At 35.7% G+C, this 21,447-nt stretch overlaps 1 protein-coding gene across 1 annotated transcript in view; it reads right to left on the reverse strand.

Moving 5' to 3' along the window:
* Nucleotides 1-21,197, reverse strand: part of LOC120158030 (RRP12-like protein) — a 31,747-nt gene extending 10,550 nt beyond the window's left edge. Inside the window, exons 1-15 of the mRNA XM_039168970.1 lie at nucleotides 21,111-21,197; nucleotides 19,940-20,150; nucleotides 18,856-19,037; nucleotides 18,485-18,712; nucleotides 18,088-18,272; nucleotides 17,439-17,532; nucleotides 17,283-17,339; nucleotides 17,055-17,189; nucleotides 11,509-11,577; nucleotides 11,304-11,417; nucleotides 10,551-10,712; nucleotides 10,327-10,455; nucleotides 9,652-9,753; nucleotides 9,158-9,231; nucleotides 8,660-9,063 (exon numbers count right to left, since the gene is read on the reverse strand). Coding sequence (XP_039024901.1) covers nucleotides 8,670-9,063; nucleotides 9,158-9,231; nucleotides 9,652-9,753; nucleotides 10,327-10,455; nucleotides 10,551-10,712; nucleotides 11,304-11,417; nucleotides 11,509-11,577; nucleotides 17,055-17,189; nucleotides 17,283-17,339; nucleotides 17,439-17,532; nucleotides 18,088-18,272; nucleotides 18,485-18,712; nucleotides 18,856-19,037; nucleotides 19,940-20,150; nucleotides 21,111-21,182 — 2,208 coding nt within the window. The 5' untranslated portion in view covers nucleotides 21,183-21,197 and the 3' untranslated portion in view covers nucleotides 8,660-8,669. The remainder of the gene's footprint in view (nucleotides 1-8,659; nucleotides 9,064-9,157; nucleotides 9,232-9,651; nucleotides 9,754-10,326; nucleotides 10,456-10,550; nucleotides 10,713-11,303; nucleotides 11,418-11,508; nucleotides 11,578-17,054; nucleotides 17,190-17,282; nucleotides 17,340-17,438; nucleotides 17,533-18,087; nucleotides 18,273-18,484; nucleotides 18,713-18,855; nucleotides 19,038-19,939; nucleotides 20,151-21,110) is intronic.
* Nucleotides 21,198-21,447: the final 250 nt, after the last annotated feature.

Here is a 21,447-nt window from a genome sequence, read left to right on the forward strand (position 1 = left end):
ACCTTTGTGTACAATGAAAGTTGTTTTAAGATGGTCACTCTGGAATGACACCTTTTGTATTTGCTTTTGGCATTTGCATTTGCATTACATGTATTTATTTAAGCATTTTACATGCATTAATTATAAAAACACAAAAATAATTTATGGAAGGTTATGTGACAGTAATAACAAGATCATTCATTCATACTACTTCCTCATCATCATGAACAAGCAAATGGAAACAATGGAGCAATCTCATAAGGGATCACAAGATCAGTTGCAAGAGCAGTTAGTCGGGTCACAACAAGATACGGGGAATCAAGCATCGGGTTCTTTACAAGGCGTATCGAATCAAATGATCCAGGTACTGGTACCACAGGCTGCTAGTAAAGAGAAAATAGAGGATAAAGAAAATCAATCTAATCAGACTGGTACATCAAGAGTAATAATTTGCCCTAGAGCGTCTAACTCAGACCTAGGGATGAGCCTCGTCAATTTTGAGCAATTTGAAGACAAATTCATGTGGTTGAATGAAGCCATTGAAGATATGAAGATTGTTAATGCCCCTCACAAGGAGTTAGAAGCTAGAGAACTTAGTTTGGTCCCTGATTTGGTCATCCCACATGAATTTAGGGTGCCTAATTTTGAGAAATATGATGGCACTAGTTGTCCCATAATTCATCTAAAGATGTTTTGTAGAAAGATGGAAGGGTACCTAAATAATGACAATATGTTGATTCATTACTTCCATGATAGTCTTGCTGGGCCGGCTATAGTATGGTATAACCGTTTGAACAAAGAACAGATCAAGACACGGGTCAACCTAGCTGATGCTTTTCTGGGACAATATCAATATGTTAAAGACTTAGCCCCAAAACGTCATGACCTTCAAAGGATAAGAATGAAAGCTACTGAGAGCTTTAAAGAATATGCCCTAAGATGGAGAGGAGTGGCAGCACAAGTTCAACCTCCTTTGTTAGAAGAAGAAATATCATATATGTTTCACGATTCTCTTCCAGCTCCTTTCTTTGAGTTAATATTGGGAAAGTCGACGAATAACTTCAAGGATCTTATGACAGCTGGAGAGTTAATTGAGGATGCAATTAGCAAAGGAAACTTGAAAGACACTTCTAAAAACCCAACCGATCAAAAGGAACAAACTGATGAGGTGAATGAATGTTACGTCAAGAGCTCTCAAAGCCGTAAAAGAAAATGGGTAGCGGGTTACTCGATACTTCCAAAGAAAGTCCCAAGATCGAAAAATGCTTTGAAAGTGTTCCAAACTCCTATCTCAGATCTGTATCCCCATTTGATTGAAGGTCAATACCTCACACCGAGGCCACTGAAATTGCAACCAGACCCTTCTGCTCATAGCTATGATCAAGATAGTGTCTGTGATTTCCACTTGGGGGCATTGGGACATTCTACGGGAAATTGTAGGCCGCTGTTAAAGGAGATAGAGATGCTTGTGGCAAATGGGATGTTAACAGAGGAATTGGTGGAACAGTGGATGACGAACTTGAGTGGGGCATCAAAGAACAATATGTAACATCCGTTTGAGTTAAGTACCACGACATTATATGGGTAATGGGGCATCCTAATTAGGAAGAGATCATTTCAATCATTATGGAGCTTTATTTCATTTGCAACATCATGTTTGAACTTGTTTTTCATCCTTTCTCAGTTTTTTTATAATGATGTTTAAATAAATTCATGTTACTTTGAGGATGGTGAGCATTGAATCGAATTTGCAACTTGAAATTCTTTGAATACCTACTGAATTAAAAACTCTGTAAATGATTAGAGTTATAAATCTTTGACAAGATAACAAGGTTGAAACCTGATAAAACAAAGACCTTTACCTTATCTCCAGAAGATACAATCGAACACCATACCCTTCTATTACAGGGACCGATATAGCCTTCTTCTATCATAAGGAGATGAACAATAGGTTTGGTATTCAGGTATGTATAGGAGCGGACAACATGGGGCATCTTTTGTGTATGATGTTATAAAACCGACTAGATTACACTTCTGTTGATGACGTTCAATGATGATTATGATCCTTACAGATGGCATAGTCTAGTAGGTGAATCTAGTTTAGGTCAGTTGCTTGGAAATTGAACTCTAACGATGAGATTTTCTAACTTTCAACAACACCTAGACTATGACAGGTTCTTCTTGACAAGCTTAAGAAATTGGACCCGTATACCCAAATTATAATATTATATGTATACAATAAAGCTTGAGCTGTCCTTCTAGAGCAATTGGTTAAACGCCCCGGCTTTATGGACATAATTTAGCTAGCCTAATAAAGGTGATGATATTATATATATACAATAAAGCTGAGCTATTCCGCTAAAGCAATTGGTTATAGAGGAAACTCGAAAGCCCTGGCTTTATGAATAGATTATATTCAAACCATGACCTTGATCGGGTACCTGGCAATTTGGTGTATGCTCCACTGTTATTGTCAAGTCAAAGACTTTGTGATGAGACGAACCCTTCAGCTAGCCCGATAGAGGCAAATTACAATAAAGCTGATTTCAGCTAGCCAGACAATGGCAAATTAAATCAAGTTTTTCTAAATAAGGAGTTTCGGTAAAGATTGACTAAGGGAGTTAAGGAACACATGTTATAGTCAATATCACACGAGCACTCAGGAATTTCATTTTTAGACCGATATTTCTACACTGCCTTTGTTAGAGGAGTCTACGAGGCTTGAACAAATGGAAGATTTCAGAGAACTGAAATAAAAGTGTTCTATAAAGTCTAGTAATTGATTATGCAAGTTGCTTCATTTTGTCCGTATCTGATTAAAATACCAAGCCAGAAGGAGGGACATGTTGTGATGTTCGCAAGGACCGAGAAAGAAATGTAAGTTTGTTGGCCAAAACCTTAAAAAATAGAAAGCCAACCCATCAATTTTGACACTTGTCAAAGAGTTATAACTCTGAAAAATTAAATAGTTATTGATTCTTTTGATATTCTTTGAACTCATGTTTATGATTTGATTTGATTGTAAGCCTGAATTAAGAGGCAATGTTTTATAAAATTCTTTTATTCTTTGATCCCTATAATAAGAGAAAAGGGAAAAACATTTTCAAACATGACAGTTTCAAGTGTGAAAGGTCCTTGAAGCTTGTGAGACTCATTATGCCTCTATTGGAGAAAAGGAATAAGCAATGCCAGAACATGAAGCATTCCACGATCTTGAAGTAGATAGTCCAAGAGAACAGAATGAATGAAGAATGAAACTTATAAAATTTCCTTGTGACGTTGTCAATTACCCATCAAGAAGAAGATGATCTCATTATTCAGAAGGGGCACATATTACAACTTGTATAAAATGCAAGACATTTTGTTAAAAAAATTGGGCACTTCTTAAGTGTTTATGACAATGTGAAGAGACGACTTCAAACTACTTGACAACATTACTATGTAGTTACACCAGAATGAGAACATTCAAGTTAGGATATGTTGGGCACGAAGAAATCCATGAGTACCCACTTTGGGGCATGACCAGAAACCCAGATCATGTTGGGATGACAAGATTTAGAATAAGAAGACATTGAGAATGAGTCTCACAACTTGAGTGTCAGGGGCAAACTGTGAATTTGAGCAGGGCTTACCCTGTAAAGCAAACCAACCGAGCATCAATCAATGGCAGAGTCATGAAAGAACCACTCAGAAAGCGTAATTGAGTCAAGGACGTAAATGGGGCAATACAATCATATTTCTGACCATAGCAAGAAGTTGGGAGAGAAAGTAATTTCTCCGAAATGAAGATAGAAAACGAAGACAACAAGAAGATAGAAGAATATCAGAAGGCTCTTCAAAAATGCAAGTTGGAAATTATGAGTTGCTACACTGATATCAAAGCAAACCCTGGAAAGGAATGATCAAGTAGAAAAAGACTGAGTTTGCCACTTTGAAGTCAAATGAAGATGGAATCGACATTTATGCATTCATGAGAACATCATTTGCATAAAAGAAAATGCATTACACTAATACATTTAATTGCATTCGTGTTTCATACATAAACACATGGTTTTGACAGATCTTCCAGTGAAAAGATAAGATATAGGATGTTAAAATCCCGACAATTGAAAGGTAGAAGTTAAACATCAAATACAGGGAATCATGTTTAGAGAGGCAGAACTTGAGGAACGCAGGGGTCAATCCATAGAGGAAGCTTTGCTTTGAAGAGGGGCACGTGGACCGATCATTAAGTCATTTTTATGAAAGGAAATGAGAAGGATTTCTCATTAAAATATGAAATTTGAGATTTTGAAGAGTAAGAAAAGTTTCTTACCCATTTATCAAAGTAAGTCCTTCGGGCCATCGGTAAGTCTTTCGAGCATGATGATGAAGTCCTTCGGGTCATCAGTAAGTCTTTTGAGCATGATAATTAAATCCTTCGGGTAATTTTTAAGCCTTCACGGAAGAGTAGTGAAGCAAACCCATCAGTAAGTCTTTCGAGCATGATGATTAAATCATTAGGGTAATTTGTAAGCCTTCACCGAAGAGTAGTGAAGCAAATCCATCAGTAAGTCTTTCGAGCATGATAATTAAATCCTTCGGGTAATTTGTAAGCCTTCACCGAAGAGTAGTAAAGCAAATCCATCAATAAGTCTTTTGAGCATGATAATTAAATCCTTCGGGTAATTTTTAAGCCTTCACGGAAGAGTAGTGAAGCAAACCCATCAGTAAGTTTTTCGAGCATGATGATTAAATCATTCGGGTAATTTGTAAGACTTCACCAAAGAGTAGTGAAGCAAATCCATCAGTAAGTCTTTCGAGCATGATAATTAAATCCTTCGGGTAATTTTTAAGCCTTCACGGAAGAGTAGTGAAGCAAATCCGTCAGTAAGTGCCATCAGTAAGTCTTTCGAGCATGATGATGAAATCTTTCGGGTCATCTGTAAGTCTTTCGAGCAAGATGATAAGTCCTCCGGGCCATTTTAAACCTTCTCGGAATAGTGTTGGAGCAAGCCATCAGATCATCAGATGTGGGAGGAAATTGAAGGTTCTCGAGTACAAAGAAGCAGATCAATTGATTAAAAGAAAATGCGCATGGGGAGTCATTAACCAATTCAAAGTCCCAGGAAGAGAGAGGTTCAGATGGCAGTCGAGTCCAAGAATATTCTCATATCTAGTTGTTGCGAGACAAGCTCCCTCAAGAGAAATGGATTCTCAAAGATTCTCTTAAATTCTAAATTTTTTCTAGTATAATAATTTTCAAATCTTCAAGCATACATTAATAAGTGGAAACGTTTGATTTTCAGGTTTAACCTTCGAAGTTGAGCCTTCATGGAAGAATAGCAAAGCAGAATCACACCAGAAGATTGTTCGAGTTCTACTCCCTGAAGTAAGGAGTAGCGAACCCGTAGGCAGAAGATTGTTCGAGTTCTACTCCTTGAAGCAAGAGGGAGCGAACCCTTAGGAAGAAGATATTTTGAGTTCTACTCCTTGAAGCAAGAGAGAGCGAACCCGTAAGCAGAAGATTGTTCGAGTTCTACTCCTTGAAGCAAGAGGGAGCAAACCCACTGGTTGAAGATTGTTCAAAGAAGAGGGAGCAGATCCCTCATCAAGTTTCAAAGCACGAAGATGGAACTGGACAAAAACGCACCATCTTTTGATCTTTGCTCTATTCTCGTTGCACGACAATGAACAAAGAGGGGCAGCTGTAGATGCTCATTTTTATCCAGGGCCGAGTCGGAGCAGACTCGAAGCAATCGTAACCTAACCCGACCTTGAACCAGTTGTAGGCCCAACTCAAGCCCAATGGACGACAGTTGATTGCAGAGGAAAAGAGAGAGGTTAACGTTGGTTTTTAGCAATTTTTTTATATATACGGGGAGATTAACCATCAAAAGAAGGGGGAAATATATCAGGAATCCATCACCATTACGAGAAAAAAGAAAACAGAGACCATTTGCTGGAAAAGCCGAAGAACACAAGAACAAAAACACGGGGAAATCGTTCGTTTCTTTTTCAGAGCAAAGCAAATATAAAAGAGCGTGTAAACAACTAGCAAATTGGAAATTCAAATCTTGTAAGATTTTCTTTCCATGATCATTTACAATTACATTTTTGTTATATTTGTTTTAATAGCTTTCATGATAAATTCAATACAAAAGGAACAAAGTGAATCAAATTTACCTTCGATTTTAGGCTGGCGTTCGAAATAATTGAGTCGTAGGTGCCTGAGTCTTAGCGTCAAGGTTGTAACGTTGTTGGAATCGGGGTTAAAGTGTTGAGATTCTTTTGTATAACCTGCGTATGGTTCAAAATGTAGTTTTTAGATTATAAAAAGAGGGGTTTCAAGATAGAAAAAAAGAAAAAGATTTGGTATGTTACCTGACTGGTTCGAGTTTACTGTCGAAATAGAAAGGTCAGTAGTTGTCGGGTCCCTTCGTCGGAGTTGTAGAGTAGTCGCAGTCGAGAGAATTCCATATTCAACCTTCATCGTAGTTTCGTTTTTTAAGCTTCGGGTATGTGATTTAGAAAAAGAGGAGAGCATGTTTGAGCCTAGCCGATGATGGAACTCGGGTGAATGATGGGCATTGGGGCTCTCGGCAGCCAGGTGAGCACGAAGAAGATGAGTGGAGAGATGCTTGGGCGAGCTGCAGCGTGCGAGAGATAGAGAGTGGAGAGTAAAGCCGAGTAAGGCTTTGTGCGTAAGATTTAGGTTAGGTATAGTTTATTTAGTTTTTATATTAAATGTTTAGGGTTAATTTGTTTAAGGTCCCTGAAAGTTCATTAAGTTTTTATGCTTTAGTCACTGTTACCATGTTTTTTTATTCTATTTCAGATTTTTGGTGTATTGAATAAGTAGTTTTGCCCTTTTTTGTATATGGATTACTTACGTAGGCTCCTATTTGAAAATAATTAAGTTTTAGTCCTCTCAGATTTGCAATGAATGTGCATTTAGGTCACTTGCTTATTTCGAATTTTACATGCTTAATTCTGTATATATTGAAATTTAGTCATTACATTTATGTATATATACTTTTTAAATTTTTAGTTTAGCATGTTATGTTTTTGTTTTTATATTTGAGTCATATTTGTACATTATATGTTAGTATGCGTGGCTTATGATCTTTAATTAAAATATATGTAATTTCTTGTATGTTACATTGTATGATATTTTTTAATTTTGTATAATTAATTTTGGCATGTCATGCACTTTTTGCACAATTTGTATAATACATTCACGTGCATAACTTGACCTATTACATAATTGGATTAAGGGTAATATACTTTTAATTTAAAATTGTTTTAAGTGGGCAGTCATAACTGATTTGAGGTCCGCTTTTAGTGAATTTAAAATAAAAGTGTATCCCGAAAGTGAAACCAAAAATTGATTCGTCACCTAAAATTTGGGAATGAAAGAAAAGGAAATGTTCGTTTATTTAAATTTATCGAGAAAAGGTTGTTATAGATTTTAAGATCTGGTCTCGATATTTGTAAATAATCGAACATTCTTTATCTTTCTAAAACGACTCGGTAATTTTAATTTAATTTATTTGAGTGCTTTTGAATGTTTTAAATTGACATTTTTATTTTATGGGATTAAAAATCAAAATAAATTCGAATTTGTAAAGTTCATTGCAAAGACATTAATTAATCGACTAGGTACCGTTTTAGGGCGTTGTGGGGTGCTAATCCTTCCCTGCACGTAACCGACTCCCGAACTCGGATTTTGGTAACGCATACCTTAATTTGTTGTTTTAATAAAAATTAATTTTTATTTAAAATAACAAACAATTTTAGGTGCCCAATCACACCCTAATCAAAGATTGGTGGCGACTCTTTGAACTGTATTTTTTTCGATCGTAAAGGAAATCCAAAATTTTTCGAAACGAGAGGTTTTTAAATCGCATTTGTCTTTAAATTAAAAATCAGTTGAAAGAGGTAAATTAAAAATTAATGTGGTTTTTTAAATCTCACCTTTTAAGAAAAATCGTTTCGACAACCATATTTTAATGATGTTTGCTGACACTGTTGTCGTTTTTAAGCACTGACTTAATGATATAATGTTTCAAACACGACTTGACAACATAATGTAAATAGAAAATCGATCCACAAAATACAATACATCTAATGTCGGTCTTCAATTTTTTAACAAAAAATACAATTTAGAACATATAAATAATCAAGTCATTATTTTGTGACTTTCAATAGTTATAGGATTCAATAAAAATCATCTTATAATTAAAAGATTATTTTATAACTTTTAATAATCGTGAAACTAAGATAACAACCATCTTTCATACACTTCCTTGCACTTGTATGTGTTTCATATTTTCGAGTAAATTCAAATCGATCTAGAAAGATTAAAAGACGAGTGATTTGATTATTATATCTGAATTCGGAATCTCGGATTTCGACTTGAACTCGAGCTTAAAACAGCTTGATTTGATAATACACTAGCTGAAAACCAAGCATCTCCAAATCTTTTGTTCTAAATACAAAATTCTCTAACATGTTAATATACTTGTTTCAGATACATATTGGTATTCGACACTTACTCTAAGTCAAGCCAAGTATGCTCACCATTGTGCTGATATTGTGAATTAGTTAATTTCTCAGGCAATCTTCAGATTTTAAGCGTAAGAGAAAAGCTGCAAAGATAGAGTTCATCAGGGAGTCGAGTGGCTTCCGACTGATTCTCTTTGTATATTTCATTTATTACTTTTCTTGTTTGCCCCCTTAAATTTCTTGCGTCGAGTTCGAGCCTTGAAAGAATGTTGTTTGTCGCCGGCTGATGCCTTGTGCTTTTGGCTCGTAGTTGGCTGGTTTAACTTTCTCTTCTGACCTCTGCCGGTGCCGGTGCCCAACCCTTTGTCGAAATTCTTTTTACCATATCCATCTGATTGACCCTTCATTGGTTTTCCAAAGTGCTTAGCTCTTTTAGCCGTTTTCTTTCCACCACCATGGCTATCTGATATGCCAGCAGGTTCAGTTGAATCAGAACGCTTTCTGCCATACCTTTTGTCCCTCTTTCTTTTCCGGTGTTCGAAATTATCATTTTTCTGCTTAAATGTGCCGAATCCCTCATCTTTCCTCTTACGCGACCTGGTGATATTCAAGTAATTAATTGTAAGACATTCAAATGCGCACTACCAATAATAAACTGAATCGTAAAAGCAGCAAACGAAAGAGATCAGACCCCTCAGTTAGTGAATCCACTTTGTCTGCATCATTATCGTCAGCTTCTTCGGTAGTTGATTTGCCACGTCGGTTCTGCAATAATACAGACATTACATACGACCCACATGTTGCAATGTGGTCTTCATGAGACATCTCGGGAACATAAAATGGCAGAGGTATTCTTGGTGGCAAATAGATATCAAATACCATATTTGAATCAGGAATCAGTATCAAGACTGCTGGTGCGAGTAATTTTTTTTTGTTAATAAAATATTTTGACACCTTCAGATCAATGAGATCATTGGACATCAAAGGAATGGTAGATCAAATGGAAGCAAAGGAGTGAAACCTTTATAGGAAACCAAAAGCTAACTTCCCCAGCTACCGACATTCATCACCTACTTTTTTTACGAAATTCTTGGGGAATAATCAATATAGTCCCCAGTATGAATAAATTTCATTTTTCTTAAAACTGATAAAACTAGGATGACTAAAATAAAAAGAAATGGTTACCTCTATAACAGTAGTCAGAAAATTCCTATGCTTTTCTGGAGCAACTGATTGAACAGCAGCAATACCACATTTCCTTGTCAAAATTTCCAGTATTATAATGACCTGTCGCAACATGAATGTACAAAATGAGAAAGCCTCCAACTATATTATCTGCAGGGGTTAAAACCGGAATTTACATTTATATATAGAGAGAGAGGTAGGATCCAATTACACTGTGTAAAACTCTTTAGTTTTACAACGCTTTAGGATCATTGGATGGATATAAATAGATGACCGAGATACACAGTTAAGATTGATTATATTTTTACGAGTAAAACAAATGGTGGATGATGTGAAATCACACAGTTTAAGTCTTAGCCATCCATTTACATTCACCCAATGATCCTACATCAATGTAAAACTAAAGAGTTTTTCACTATATAAGCGGATCCTACCCCAAATATTATATATATATATATATATTGTTTTTTTTTTGGGGGGGGGGGCGGAGAGAGAACTTGAAATACAATTTTTTGTGAGAGTCGTTTTAGCACTGTGTTACCCTTCTAATTTTTAAAGTTTTTGACATAAATTTCATCATTGGGGGTGGGGTGGGGAGGGGGAGGGGCAAAATGCAATTCTACCACGCATTAATTAGTATTTTTTTTTACTTTTAGAGGGACTTGCAATGTTTACCTTTGATCTGAAATGATTTTTCGAGATAGATGACCACTGGAGAACTCCATTGATGATTTCGGAAAGAAAATTCTGCAGGTCATTAGCTTGCAAGGAAGAAACCAAGACTTTTACAAAACCCAAAACAGCCTGTCAACAACATAAAAAAACCTCGTTACTTCTAGCAGTTTTGTTTTTCAGCAAGATGAAATGAAAGAGAATAAGTTGGCACAATGCAAACTCACTTTTATAACTTCCACAGCTTTAGTTTGCAACAAGGATAAAATAGAGGAAACAAGATCGGGCACTGAAATACAGATCTCGGGATCATCATATACGAGAACAGATAGGGCAGCTACTGCTCCACTCTTGATGTGAGGCGATGAACCGGAAAGATATCCCATTATCTGAACATTAAGCAACATCTTCGGTCATCACATGTTATAATAAAATTCATCAAAGATAACTATCTGTTGCAGACATGATTTACAAATGCAACTAGCAGAAGGAAATTGGGGTAAGTTAAAAGCAGCATAAACATTTATACTGTGGACTTTTTTAAAACATAAAAAATGTCGACATTAAAAACAATAAATACAAGTCCAACTTAGAAGGTTAACAACACCTTGTTTTTGAGTAGCATGCAACATTAATGGTGTAAGACAGTGTGGCCTCTTGGGAGTTGGGATAGCTTCTACCTTCATTTTTTTTATAAGACTTCTACCTTCATTATATTTATCATGGAAATCAAATCGGCATCTTTTATACTTTACTCTAAAACTCAACTGTCAGAAAAAAGCTACTGCTTCGAGGCTACAACAAACTTCTAGCTTATCTCAAAGGATTCATTATATAGTTTTATTATTATTCTTTATGTAACTTAATGTCTGGGTAATGAATTATTGCATATAAAAACATTAATTACAAAAATGGACAAATTAAAGCAGCCAATTTCTTTACAAGATGAATACACACAGAAGAGACCAAATTATCCTTACCATGTTAATCAGTTTGTGATAGGGTGGATCAGAGTTGAGATCTGAAGATTTTCTTAAGGTAGAACTCATCTTTAGGAGTATATCATAAGTTGCTTTCCTTGTTTCTTCTTTCCCCTGCATATTAAATTTAAATTAAAAACAAAATGACCTGCATTACCTCATTGAGAGAAAAAGTAAATAATTGAACTTCTTTAGCAGCTCTTACATCCTTTAACGTAACTATAATCTCATTAAGAATAAGAAAAGGCTTTGTATTTTCCTCCAATGAGCTCATCTACAAGAAAATTGAAAGTTACAACTGAAAGTCAGCTGCCATCTACATCTAATTCTTCAGAGAAATCACATCATCATACCAATGTGAACGAAAGCTAGACTAAAAGATACATGAATTTGCTGAAAACGAGTTCAGATGGGATGGATATAATTTCCATCATGTTAGGCATCAATATATTGCCACAGGCTCAAATTCTTGATTATAGCAACAGCACTAATAACAGGAATTCCTATTTTCAAAAGAACTACAGACTTCACTACTTTCTTCTTGGTAAGAGGTCCCATGAGAATTTTGCAAGTCACAACTAAGAGTAACTAGTTTGTTTTAAAAAAAGTTTACCAGATGAATAATACGCAATAAATCAAAACCATTGTTTGACCACATTAAATGAAGATTATCACCTTAATCTAAAAGCATGAATTACAATCAATAAGGCATGAGAAAATTACAACAGTTGCACTACACCTTGCTCAAAATCTGTAGAAATCAGAGTAATGGTATAGAAATCAGAGTAATTCTCTGTATTTTCTTATTCTTTTCAATATGACAGATTACATATTTATATACAAAATATTTCTCTAAAGTAGGAAACTCTAAGAAAGGAAAAATAATAATCCTATGATATGATCCCTTAAAATAAGGGATTGTAGAAATCTATTTACAAAATCATATCTCTATAGGAATGGTAACAAATCATCTCTATAATTCCTACACTCCCCCTCAAGCTGGAGAATATACATTGTATAATCCCAGCTTGAATAGGAATTTATTGAAAACAGGCTTTGGCAAAGCCTTAGTAAGAATGTCTACAACTTGTTCTTCTGAAGGAATGTATGAAAGTGTGGTTGACTTTTTGTTAACTTGATCAGCAATAAAATGCCTATCAATCTCAACATGCTTTGTCCGATCATGTTGAACTGGGTTTTTGGCAATTTGAATAGCAGATTGATTATCACACAAAACTTCAAAGTGATCCTCTTGATTAATGACAAGTTCTTTCAGTAGTTTAAGTAGCCAAATTCCTTCGCATATTCCCAATGCTAGTGCTCTGAATTCAGCTTCAGCACTACTTCTTAAAACGACAGATTGTTTCTTACTTCTCCAAGTTGTAAGGTTTCCCCAAACAAAGGTGCAGTAGCCACTAGTGGATCTCCTTTCAGTAAGGTCTCCGGCCCAACTAGAATCTGTAAAGATCTTAACAGTTCTGTCTAGTGTCTTCTTATACTTGTGTCTTCTTAAACATTAAACCGTGTCCTGGAGTTTTCTTCAAGTACTTGAGAATTCTATTTGTTGCTGCCATATGCTCTTCAGTAGGATTGGTCATGTGTTGACTTATCACATTTACAGAAAATGTTATATCTGGCCTTGTCAAGGATAAATAAATTAGTTTCCCAACTAATCTTTGAAATTTCTCTTTGTCTACTAAGGACCCATCTTCTTTGTTGAATTTCAAGCTTGCCTCCATTGGTGTATCATTCGGCTTACAACCAAGAAAACCAGTTTCTTTGAGTAAATCAAGTACATATTTTCTTTGGTTGATCACAAGTCCTTCTTTTGACCTTGCCACCTCCATTCCTAGGAAATACCTTAGCTTTCCCAAATCCTTGGCTTCGAATTTCTTATTTAACAACTTCTTCAAATTCCAAATCTCTTCTTCATCATCTCCGATAAGAATTATGTCGTCCACGTACACAATAAGGATAGCTTTCTTATCTGTAGAAGTTACCTTGATGAAAAGAGTATGATCGGCGAGGGACTGCTTGTAGCCGTTTTTTAGGATGACTTTAGTGAACCTCTCGAACCAAGCTCTGGGTGATTGTTTTAACCCGTATAGAGACTTGTTGAGCTTGCAAACCTTATTGCTACCTTCAGCAGACTGTAAGCCAGGTGGCATTTTCATATAGACTTCTTCTTCTAGCTGGCCATTAAGAAAAGAGTTTTTTACATCAAGTTGGTGTAATTGCCAATCGCAATTTACAGCCAAACTTAGGAGCACTCGAACAGTATTCAGCTGCGCCACAGGTGCAAAAGTTTCTGTGAAATTTATCCCATATGTTTGCGTAAAACCTTTGGCAACTAGTCTCGCTTTGTATCGTTGGATGCTACCATTAGAGTTATACTTTACAACAAATATCCATTTACAGCCAACAACCTTTTTTCCTTGAGGAAGGTCTGTAACAGTCCAAGTAGTATTTTTCTCCAGTGCAAAAATTTCCTCTTCAACAACCCTTCTCCATTTAGAATCCTTTAGAGCTTCAGTTATGCTTGTGGGAACCTGTTCTTTATCCAAGGTTGTTGTAAATGCTTGAAAAGAAGGCATCAGAGAATTATAACCAGCAAATTTTTCAATAGGATGCTTGGTGCACTGTCTAACCCCTTTTCTAATAGCAATAGAGAAGTCATCTAGAGTAGTGGAAGTAGACTTACTGATTTCTTCTTCTATTTCGGCAGCTGGACCCAAATCTAATTCTCGACAAGAATCAGATTGCAAAATAGCCTCAGGAATGTGTTTTCTTTTCCTTGTATAGAAACGGAGCTGTTTGATTGGTGTTGTTTGTGGAAGATTTTGAATTGGAGTAGGTGTATTTTCAGGAAGGATATTTAAAGTGGGTATGGGTGAAGTAGTGATAGGAACTACCGGTGGATCAATGGGAGTAGTTACAGGTGACAAATTTATAGGTAAAGACAAGGATGATGGCAATTCTGGAGATACTTGATATGGCTGAAAATCCCTCCATGTCTCCCCTGAATTTCAACCTGAATGAAATAGGGATCCTGCTCATAAAAAGTGATATCCATAGTAGTGAAAAATCTTTTAGAAGGAGGATGATAGTATTTATAACCCTTCTTGAGTGAAGAATACCCAACCAATACACACTTTATAGACTTAGGATCTAACTTGGACTTATTAATAGCAGTGTTTTGGATAAAAACGGTACAACCAAATATATTAAGAGGTAGAATGGAGGATATAGGTTTAAAATGTGGAAAGTATTGCAAAAATATAGATTGAGGTGTTTTAAAGTGTAAAATCTTACTAGGCATTCAGTTGATTAAATATGTGGCAGTTAATAAGGCTTCCCCCCACAAATATTTTGGAACATTAGTGGTAAATAGAAGTGAACGAGTAACTTCAAGGAGATGTCTATTTTTCCTTTCGGCAACGCCATTTTGTTGTGGGGTTCCAACACAAGAACTAAACTGAACTATACCCTTTTCCCTGAAAAAAGCACCCAAAGACTTAGCAAAAAATTCACTGCCATTATCAGATTTAAAGAGTTGGATTTTGGTTCCAAATTGTGTGAGAACCATGTTATAAAATTGGGCAAAAACACCAGCAGTTTCGGATTTATCTTTGAGCAAATAAGTCCAAGTTATCCTACTGTGATCATCAATGAAAGTGATAAACCACTTACAATTATCAACATTCTTCACCCGAGAAGGACCCCAAATATCACTGTGGATCAAGGCAAAAGGGTGAGAAGGTTTGTATTTAGAAGGAGAATAAGATGATTTAGTGTGTTTGGCAAGAGAGCAAACTTTGCAAGAAAAGGAAGTTGGCTTTTTATTAATGAATAGAGCAGGAAACAACTTTGCAAGATAATGGAAACTAGGATGGCCTAAACGAAAGTGCCATAGCATAACGGTATCATTTTGTTCTAAAGCGGTGAACGATTTAGAGATCTCGGTTGTAGTAGATGAAGGGAGGATGTAGAGGCCATTCTGCAAGCTGGCCTTACCAATCATCTCCTTCGAGTTCAGTGCCTGCAAAGTACAGTCAATATCAGTAAAAATTCCAGAGCAGTGCAAGTCGATGGAAAGTTTACGAACTGAAATGAGATTGCAAGCCAGAGTTGGTACAAAGAGAACATTTTTAAGTGTCATATGTTCATTGAGAACCACAGTGCCATGACCTTCTATTTTGCACATGGAACCATCAGCCGTTTTGACTGCCTTACCGACGTTTGGGAAAAAATTATAAAACAACCCCTTATTACCAGTCATATGATCCGTTGCACCAGAATCGAGGATCCAATTAGGAGTCATCTGAGAAGATAAAAAAGCTGTAGGATAAAGGTTACCTTCTGATTCTTTTATGACCAAATTACTTTCACAAGGCCCCTGAAACTTTTCAAACAGTTTCTGAAGTTCAACAATCTGTTATTTGGTGAAGCGAGTGACAGAGTTGGCAACGACTAGGCTAGATTTATTATCTTGAGAGGTCTTGGACTTCCAGTCCTGAGGTTTACCATGAATCTTCCAACACTTCTCTTTGGAGTGGCCGAGCTTTTTGCAATGTTCACACCAAGGTCTCCCCCGTTTCGAAGTATTAGATAATTGATGAGTAAGTAAGGCAGATCCTTCAGGAGTGGAATATGGTTCATCAGGCAGCATCACACACCAGCGACTTTCTTCCTTCTTGACAATAGCGAAGGCCTCTCGAAGGGAGGAAGAGGAGAAATAGCCAGTACTCGGCCATGAACCTCGTCTAATTCCTTGTTTAAGCCTTGGAGAAATTGAAAAAGTCTTTGCTGAGTTACAATTTTCTGGTAAAGGGTAGCATCTCTTGGATCTGCCCAATCATGTTGTGCATACAAATCTAATTGTTGCCAAAGGCCGGTTAAGGTATTGTAGTAGAGAGTGACAGGCATGGTTCCCTGTTTGAGAGTGGCTGCTTGATCTTCAATGTGATATAACTCGGCAATATTATCAGTGCTGGAGTATGTTTCGCGGACTGCACTCTAGATTTCAGCGGCTGTGTTGTACAGAAGAAAATTTCTGCTGATACTTGGGATCATGGAATTGAGGAGCCAAGTCATAACTTGACCATTGTCACGCATCCACTTAGAAAAAACATTGTCAGTCGCAGCAGGCTTCTGGATTTCACCAGTAACATAGCCCAATCTTTCTCTGCCTAAGAGAAAAATTTTAACCGATTGGGACCATTCAAGAAAATTGTTGCCATTCAATCGATGGCATGTAATAACTAGACCGGATGATTATGTTTGAGTGTTAGAATCAGAAAGATTTTATGGATTTGAAATAATCTCCTGAGTTAACGAAGGAGATGTAGGAGAAGAAGTAGCAGACATGGTCTAGGTTGGAAAGAAACCGTAACCTAAGCTGATACCATGTAGAAATCAGAGTAATGGTATAGAAATCAGAGTAATTCTCTGTATTTTCTTATTCTTTTCAATATGACATATTACATATTTATATACAAAATATCTCTCTAAAGTAGGAAACTCTATGAAAGGAAAAATAATAATCCTAGGATATGATCCCTTAAAATAAGGGATTGTAAAAATCTATTTACAAAATCATATCTCTATAGGAATGGTAACAAATCATCCTATAATTCCTACAAAATCAGATGACCAGATATCACCACAAAGAAAGAAATACAAAATGCACAACATAAAATCAAAAAAGGAATCTCTAATTCTCAAACAAGATGAGCTTAGATGAGACTTAACCTTCAAGGTGTGAACCATTAGAATGTTGAAATAATAAAGTCGGCTTCTAAGAGATGCAATATCAGCTGGAGATTTTAGTCCAAGTAATAGATCAATCAACTCCTCTAATCTAGAAGAACAAAACCAAGCTTGTTCCTGCATCATAACATGAGAAAACAGGAAAATTTTATTTCCTACCGCGCAATGAAGATTAAAACAGATGAACAAAAAATACCATGAGAAACACACCTCCAAAATTTTGCTCAAAGCATAATATGCTTCATGATGACCAATCTCGTTGGTTTCCTAAAAACAGAGGTTAGTAAACATCTTAAGACTAGATTAGCTAGTTCCAAAGACAAACAAAAAATAGCACAATAAGAGGTAAATGAGAATCTTAAATACCTGAAAAGTTTGCTTTATTAAGACATAAATAAAATCAATAAGGTCCTCCTCTGCTCCTGAAACCAGAGAAGATGCCAGGTCGATTATGATACACCTGAGTAAAAAGAAAGTCTTAGCACCATTGTCAATCTCTACTCTCCAGAGAAAAAGAAATTTTGAGCTCTCATTATTTTTTCAAGTGCAACAAAAGTCAACAAGATCCATCCATTCAACACTCCCAAAGACATTCCCTCTCAGTTTCTTCTTAGACTGTTAAACGGATAGGTGGGGGACACACGTAGTTCACACCAAAATAAACAAATACATATTAAGGTGAAGATCCTAATAAAGACAACTGAAATTGCCTGCTGCAGATAAAAATTGACTATTCTATTTTGTTGGAACTCCAAATCATTTAACTTCGCCTTTTATACTAAGCACCTTAGAAAAACCGGTATTAAATCAAAAGCAGTTATGATTAGCTTCACATCAAATTTGAATACTATAGGCATAAACTTATATCCGTATCACATCACAGTTGCTAGTCAGGGAACAAATTTCAGTTGGATAACTAATAAAATGTCAAAGATTTGCAAACTATAAGAAGAAGAAAGAAACCACTAACTAGATTAGAGAATTATAAATTCAGGAAATAAAAACCTGAACAAACCTGCTTGCTTCTTTACCCATAGTATTAAGATTGCTTTCTTCTTTTCTCATCAACTCATTGGCATTACCAGGCTGCTTCTCAAATTCACCTTCACCATCAATGAACTGCAGCTTCTCAACCAACGATACAAAATTTCTTTTGGTAACAGAAGAGTCTGTAATTGAAGCCAAGCATCCAATAGCATCCTGAAATCACGAGATCAGAAGATATTTGGAGTTTAAAATTAATATGACAATAATTAGTGTTTCAAAATACCAGTAAGGGGATATGTGCTCATGTTTGATATCAAAGTCAGACAATTTGTTTTCCCAAGAAATAAAAACTGACTTCAAAGTAATATGAATAAGTCTTATCAAATTTTAAACCTGATGCCAAGATGAAAAAATGAATGTTGAACCTTTAGATATAAAGGCTTTGCCGGAGGTGACTGAACAAATACATCAGTCAGAGCCTGAAGCATCTCTGGAGCACATAATGACAAAGCCTTAATGTTTTTGGTTGCAGTTTTCTTCGAGTAAGAGGCTGGATTTGTGAGCTCTAATTTTGAATTGCCCACTATGGTGTTGTTCGACTCATCAGCATCCTTTCCACATCTAAGAATACTTTTGTTTTGATTGATAAGAATCTACGGAAAAGCAACATAAATATAGATATTATACAAGAGTAAAGAAATAACAACCTACAAAAATTATTTGGAAAAGGATAAACATAAGGTTCTAGGATTTACGAAACTAATGAAGATAATGATAATAACAATACAAAATTGACCTGTATGGCTAGAGCAATATTTTCATTCATAAGTGAGTCCTCCTTAAGAGTATCAATCATAAGTTTAGCCAAAGCTTTGAACTTCTTGTGTGTATCAATTGGATAGTGACAAAAGGCAGGTAGTAATCCCAATAGGCTATGAGCATGAGCCTGCAGATCTTGACGAATTACAGACTTTTTTACTGAATAAATTGGAAAAAGAAAAAAGATAAGTCAAAACCAAAAAAATGAAAAAAATCTGCTCATCATAAAATTACAAACAGAACCCCTGGAAACCAAAATACATAGAATTAAGTGGCACAAGACATAGCTATCCAAGAAATATAGTTATAATGAAATAAGAGCTAAACACACTGAGAAGCGCTAAATACTCAGTGCAATAACCTGTGTGCCCTTACAGGCAATTGTGGATAATCCCATACTGCGCAATTATAGTTTTATGTTTATACGCGGTAAAGAAATAATAGGATATGTAGCAGAAAAAGAGATGATATGCTTCTCCCCAAAGTCGAGTACCTAGGTTTCTCAATGATTGGCAATTAATACACCTGTAGGGAACAAATACACCTACTACAAAAGAGATAAAAGCTGATGGCAACAAGTAAATTTCACAAAGAAATAGGGAAGACCGTCTTTGCCAGGCAAAGGAATCCCGGTCTAAAACTCTAGACATATACTTGGAAAAGTATTTCAAAACAGAGGCCAATTCCTATAAAAAAAAAACAGATGAGCCTTGCATCACATATTCATCTAGTTTCTAAGTTAGATGGGTACAACATTTTAAACCAGCCAATGGGACGTTAACCTAGACTAAATGTGTAAAGTAAAAACAACAGAGAAGATTAGAGAAGTAAAAGAAAAAGTGAAAGAAAGCTCCTAAATATGGATATCCATCCTCTAGATCATCATGTCAATTGAATCCTTGGCCTCCAAAATATCCCTGAAAGAATCATAATCTGATGGATTCACAACAATTTAAGCCTAGCACCTTTCTAGGTTCCATTTTACGTGCATAATTACCCTTCGATTTTCATATCTAGTCATAATGATGACGTGAAGAAATCTCCAGGGGTGAGAAGAGTACCTTTACAACTTGCTTGCTGGAATGATTTAGCAAGCGGCACTATATGCTCCATATAATAGCTGAGAGATGCTCCAACAACGTAGTCCTTCAATATGGGTACCAACCATATGTTTGAATAAATTAAGCCATCAATATCAAGAGTTATAGGCAAAAGAGTCAATATTCTCTCTGGCCCTATAACAGTAACTGCTGATCCTAGACAACTCTGAAGCTGCAAATTATAACATAAAAGGATATCAACAGTTTTCCAGTGATTACTATGGAAGATACTGCAATCATAAGCTGAAGTAGCCAACCTACCGTAAATATAGGATTAGCAAAAGATTATGCATCTTGTTGAATCGATGTTAACCTCTAATCAGATAAATTTTTTGGATGTAACATGGGCATAACATATGTTAAAAAGCCACAGCATATTTTTCAAACCAAATGCATTAAAAAATTGATACTAAAATTTATCTCGCAGAAAGAGGAAAATACAGACTTCATTGTACTTGACCATCATATAATGCCAAACATGCCAACTAAACAGAACAAGTTTGCCAGAAAATAAATAGAAGACAAGGAAAACAACGAAGACTCCATTTTTCCAGACCAAGTACTCGATATTTACACTTATCATACATATTTCTGAATTTGTATTCCTTGTTTTTGCTAAAACTTTACCATTCTTTATGAGTTTATTCTAAGTACTTGAGGCATGCCAGAAGAAAAGTGTGGTTATCAAAAGTACATGGTAGATATATCAACATGAGCATTCAGTAATAAATTTTAGTGAATGTGTAGGATCTGATGAAAACAGATTTGTTTCTCAGTATTTCACTTCAAATTGAATCTTCCCAAAGTAAGTCTTTTTAAAAGACTTCAGCACCTAAAGTTTTACTCCTGCAAGGAGTCCTAAAGCTATACAAAACTTTAAATTTTAAACTAGGGATAAGGTTAATCTAAACTAATTAGATTTATCTACAGAAATAACAAACCCTAATAACCTTATCTTATCTACAAATCACAGAATGAACAACAAACTTACTGGAACAACAACTTATAATCCAGTAAAATATCATAACATTAAATAGAATTTTGGTAATTTAAATCCCAAGCTTATTAGCAATATAAAACCCCAAAACTTATCAATAAAGGAACAAGCACAAAAGGCTATGCAAAGTCTTACATGGTTCATAGTAGGCGTATCCCCGCCAGCAAGAGTCATTAAGTCGGCAAGTTTATGCACAATTCCCTTCATAAATATATATGAGGATACTCCTACAACAAATTGAAGCTAAAAAATAAGTAGAATTCATTGCACAATAAACACGTAATTTTTTCTGAGAATAAAGAACATATTCTTAACCAACATATAAGTTCTCAAATTTGTCATCCTCTCCTTTTATTTATGTTTCTTCCTAAGGGACTTTAACTACATCAGCTCAAGCAGTTGGCAATCTTCTTAACAATTTCAAAAACCCTGTCAGCATCTTGTTTGGACTGCGAACCAATAGTTACATTAG

Source organism: Hibiscus syriacus, unplaced genomic scaffold (assembly GCF_006381635.1).
Source record: "Hibiscus syriacus cultivar Baekdansim isolate YM2019G1 unplaced genomic scaffold, ASM638163v2 tig00111300_pilon, whole genome shotgun sequence".
Taxonomy (NCBI): domain Eukaryota; kingdom Viridiplantae; phylum Streptophyta; class Magnoliopsida; order Malvales; family Malvaceae; genus Hibiscus; species Hibiscus syriacus.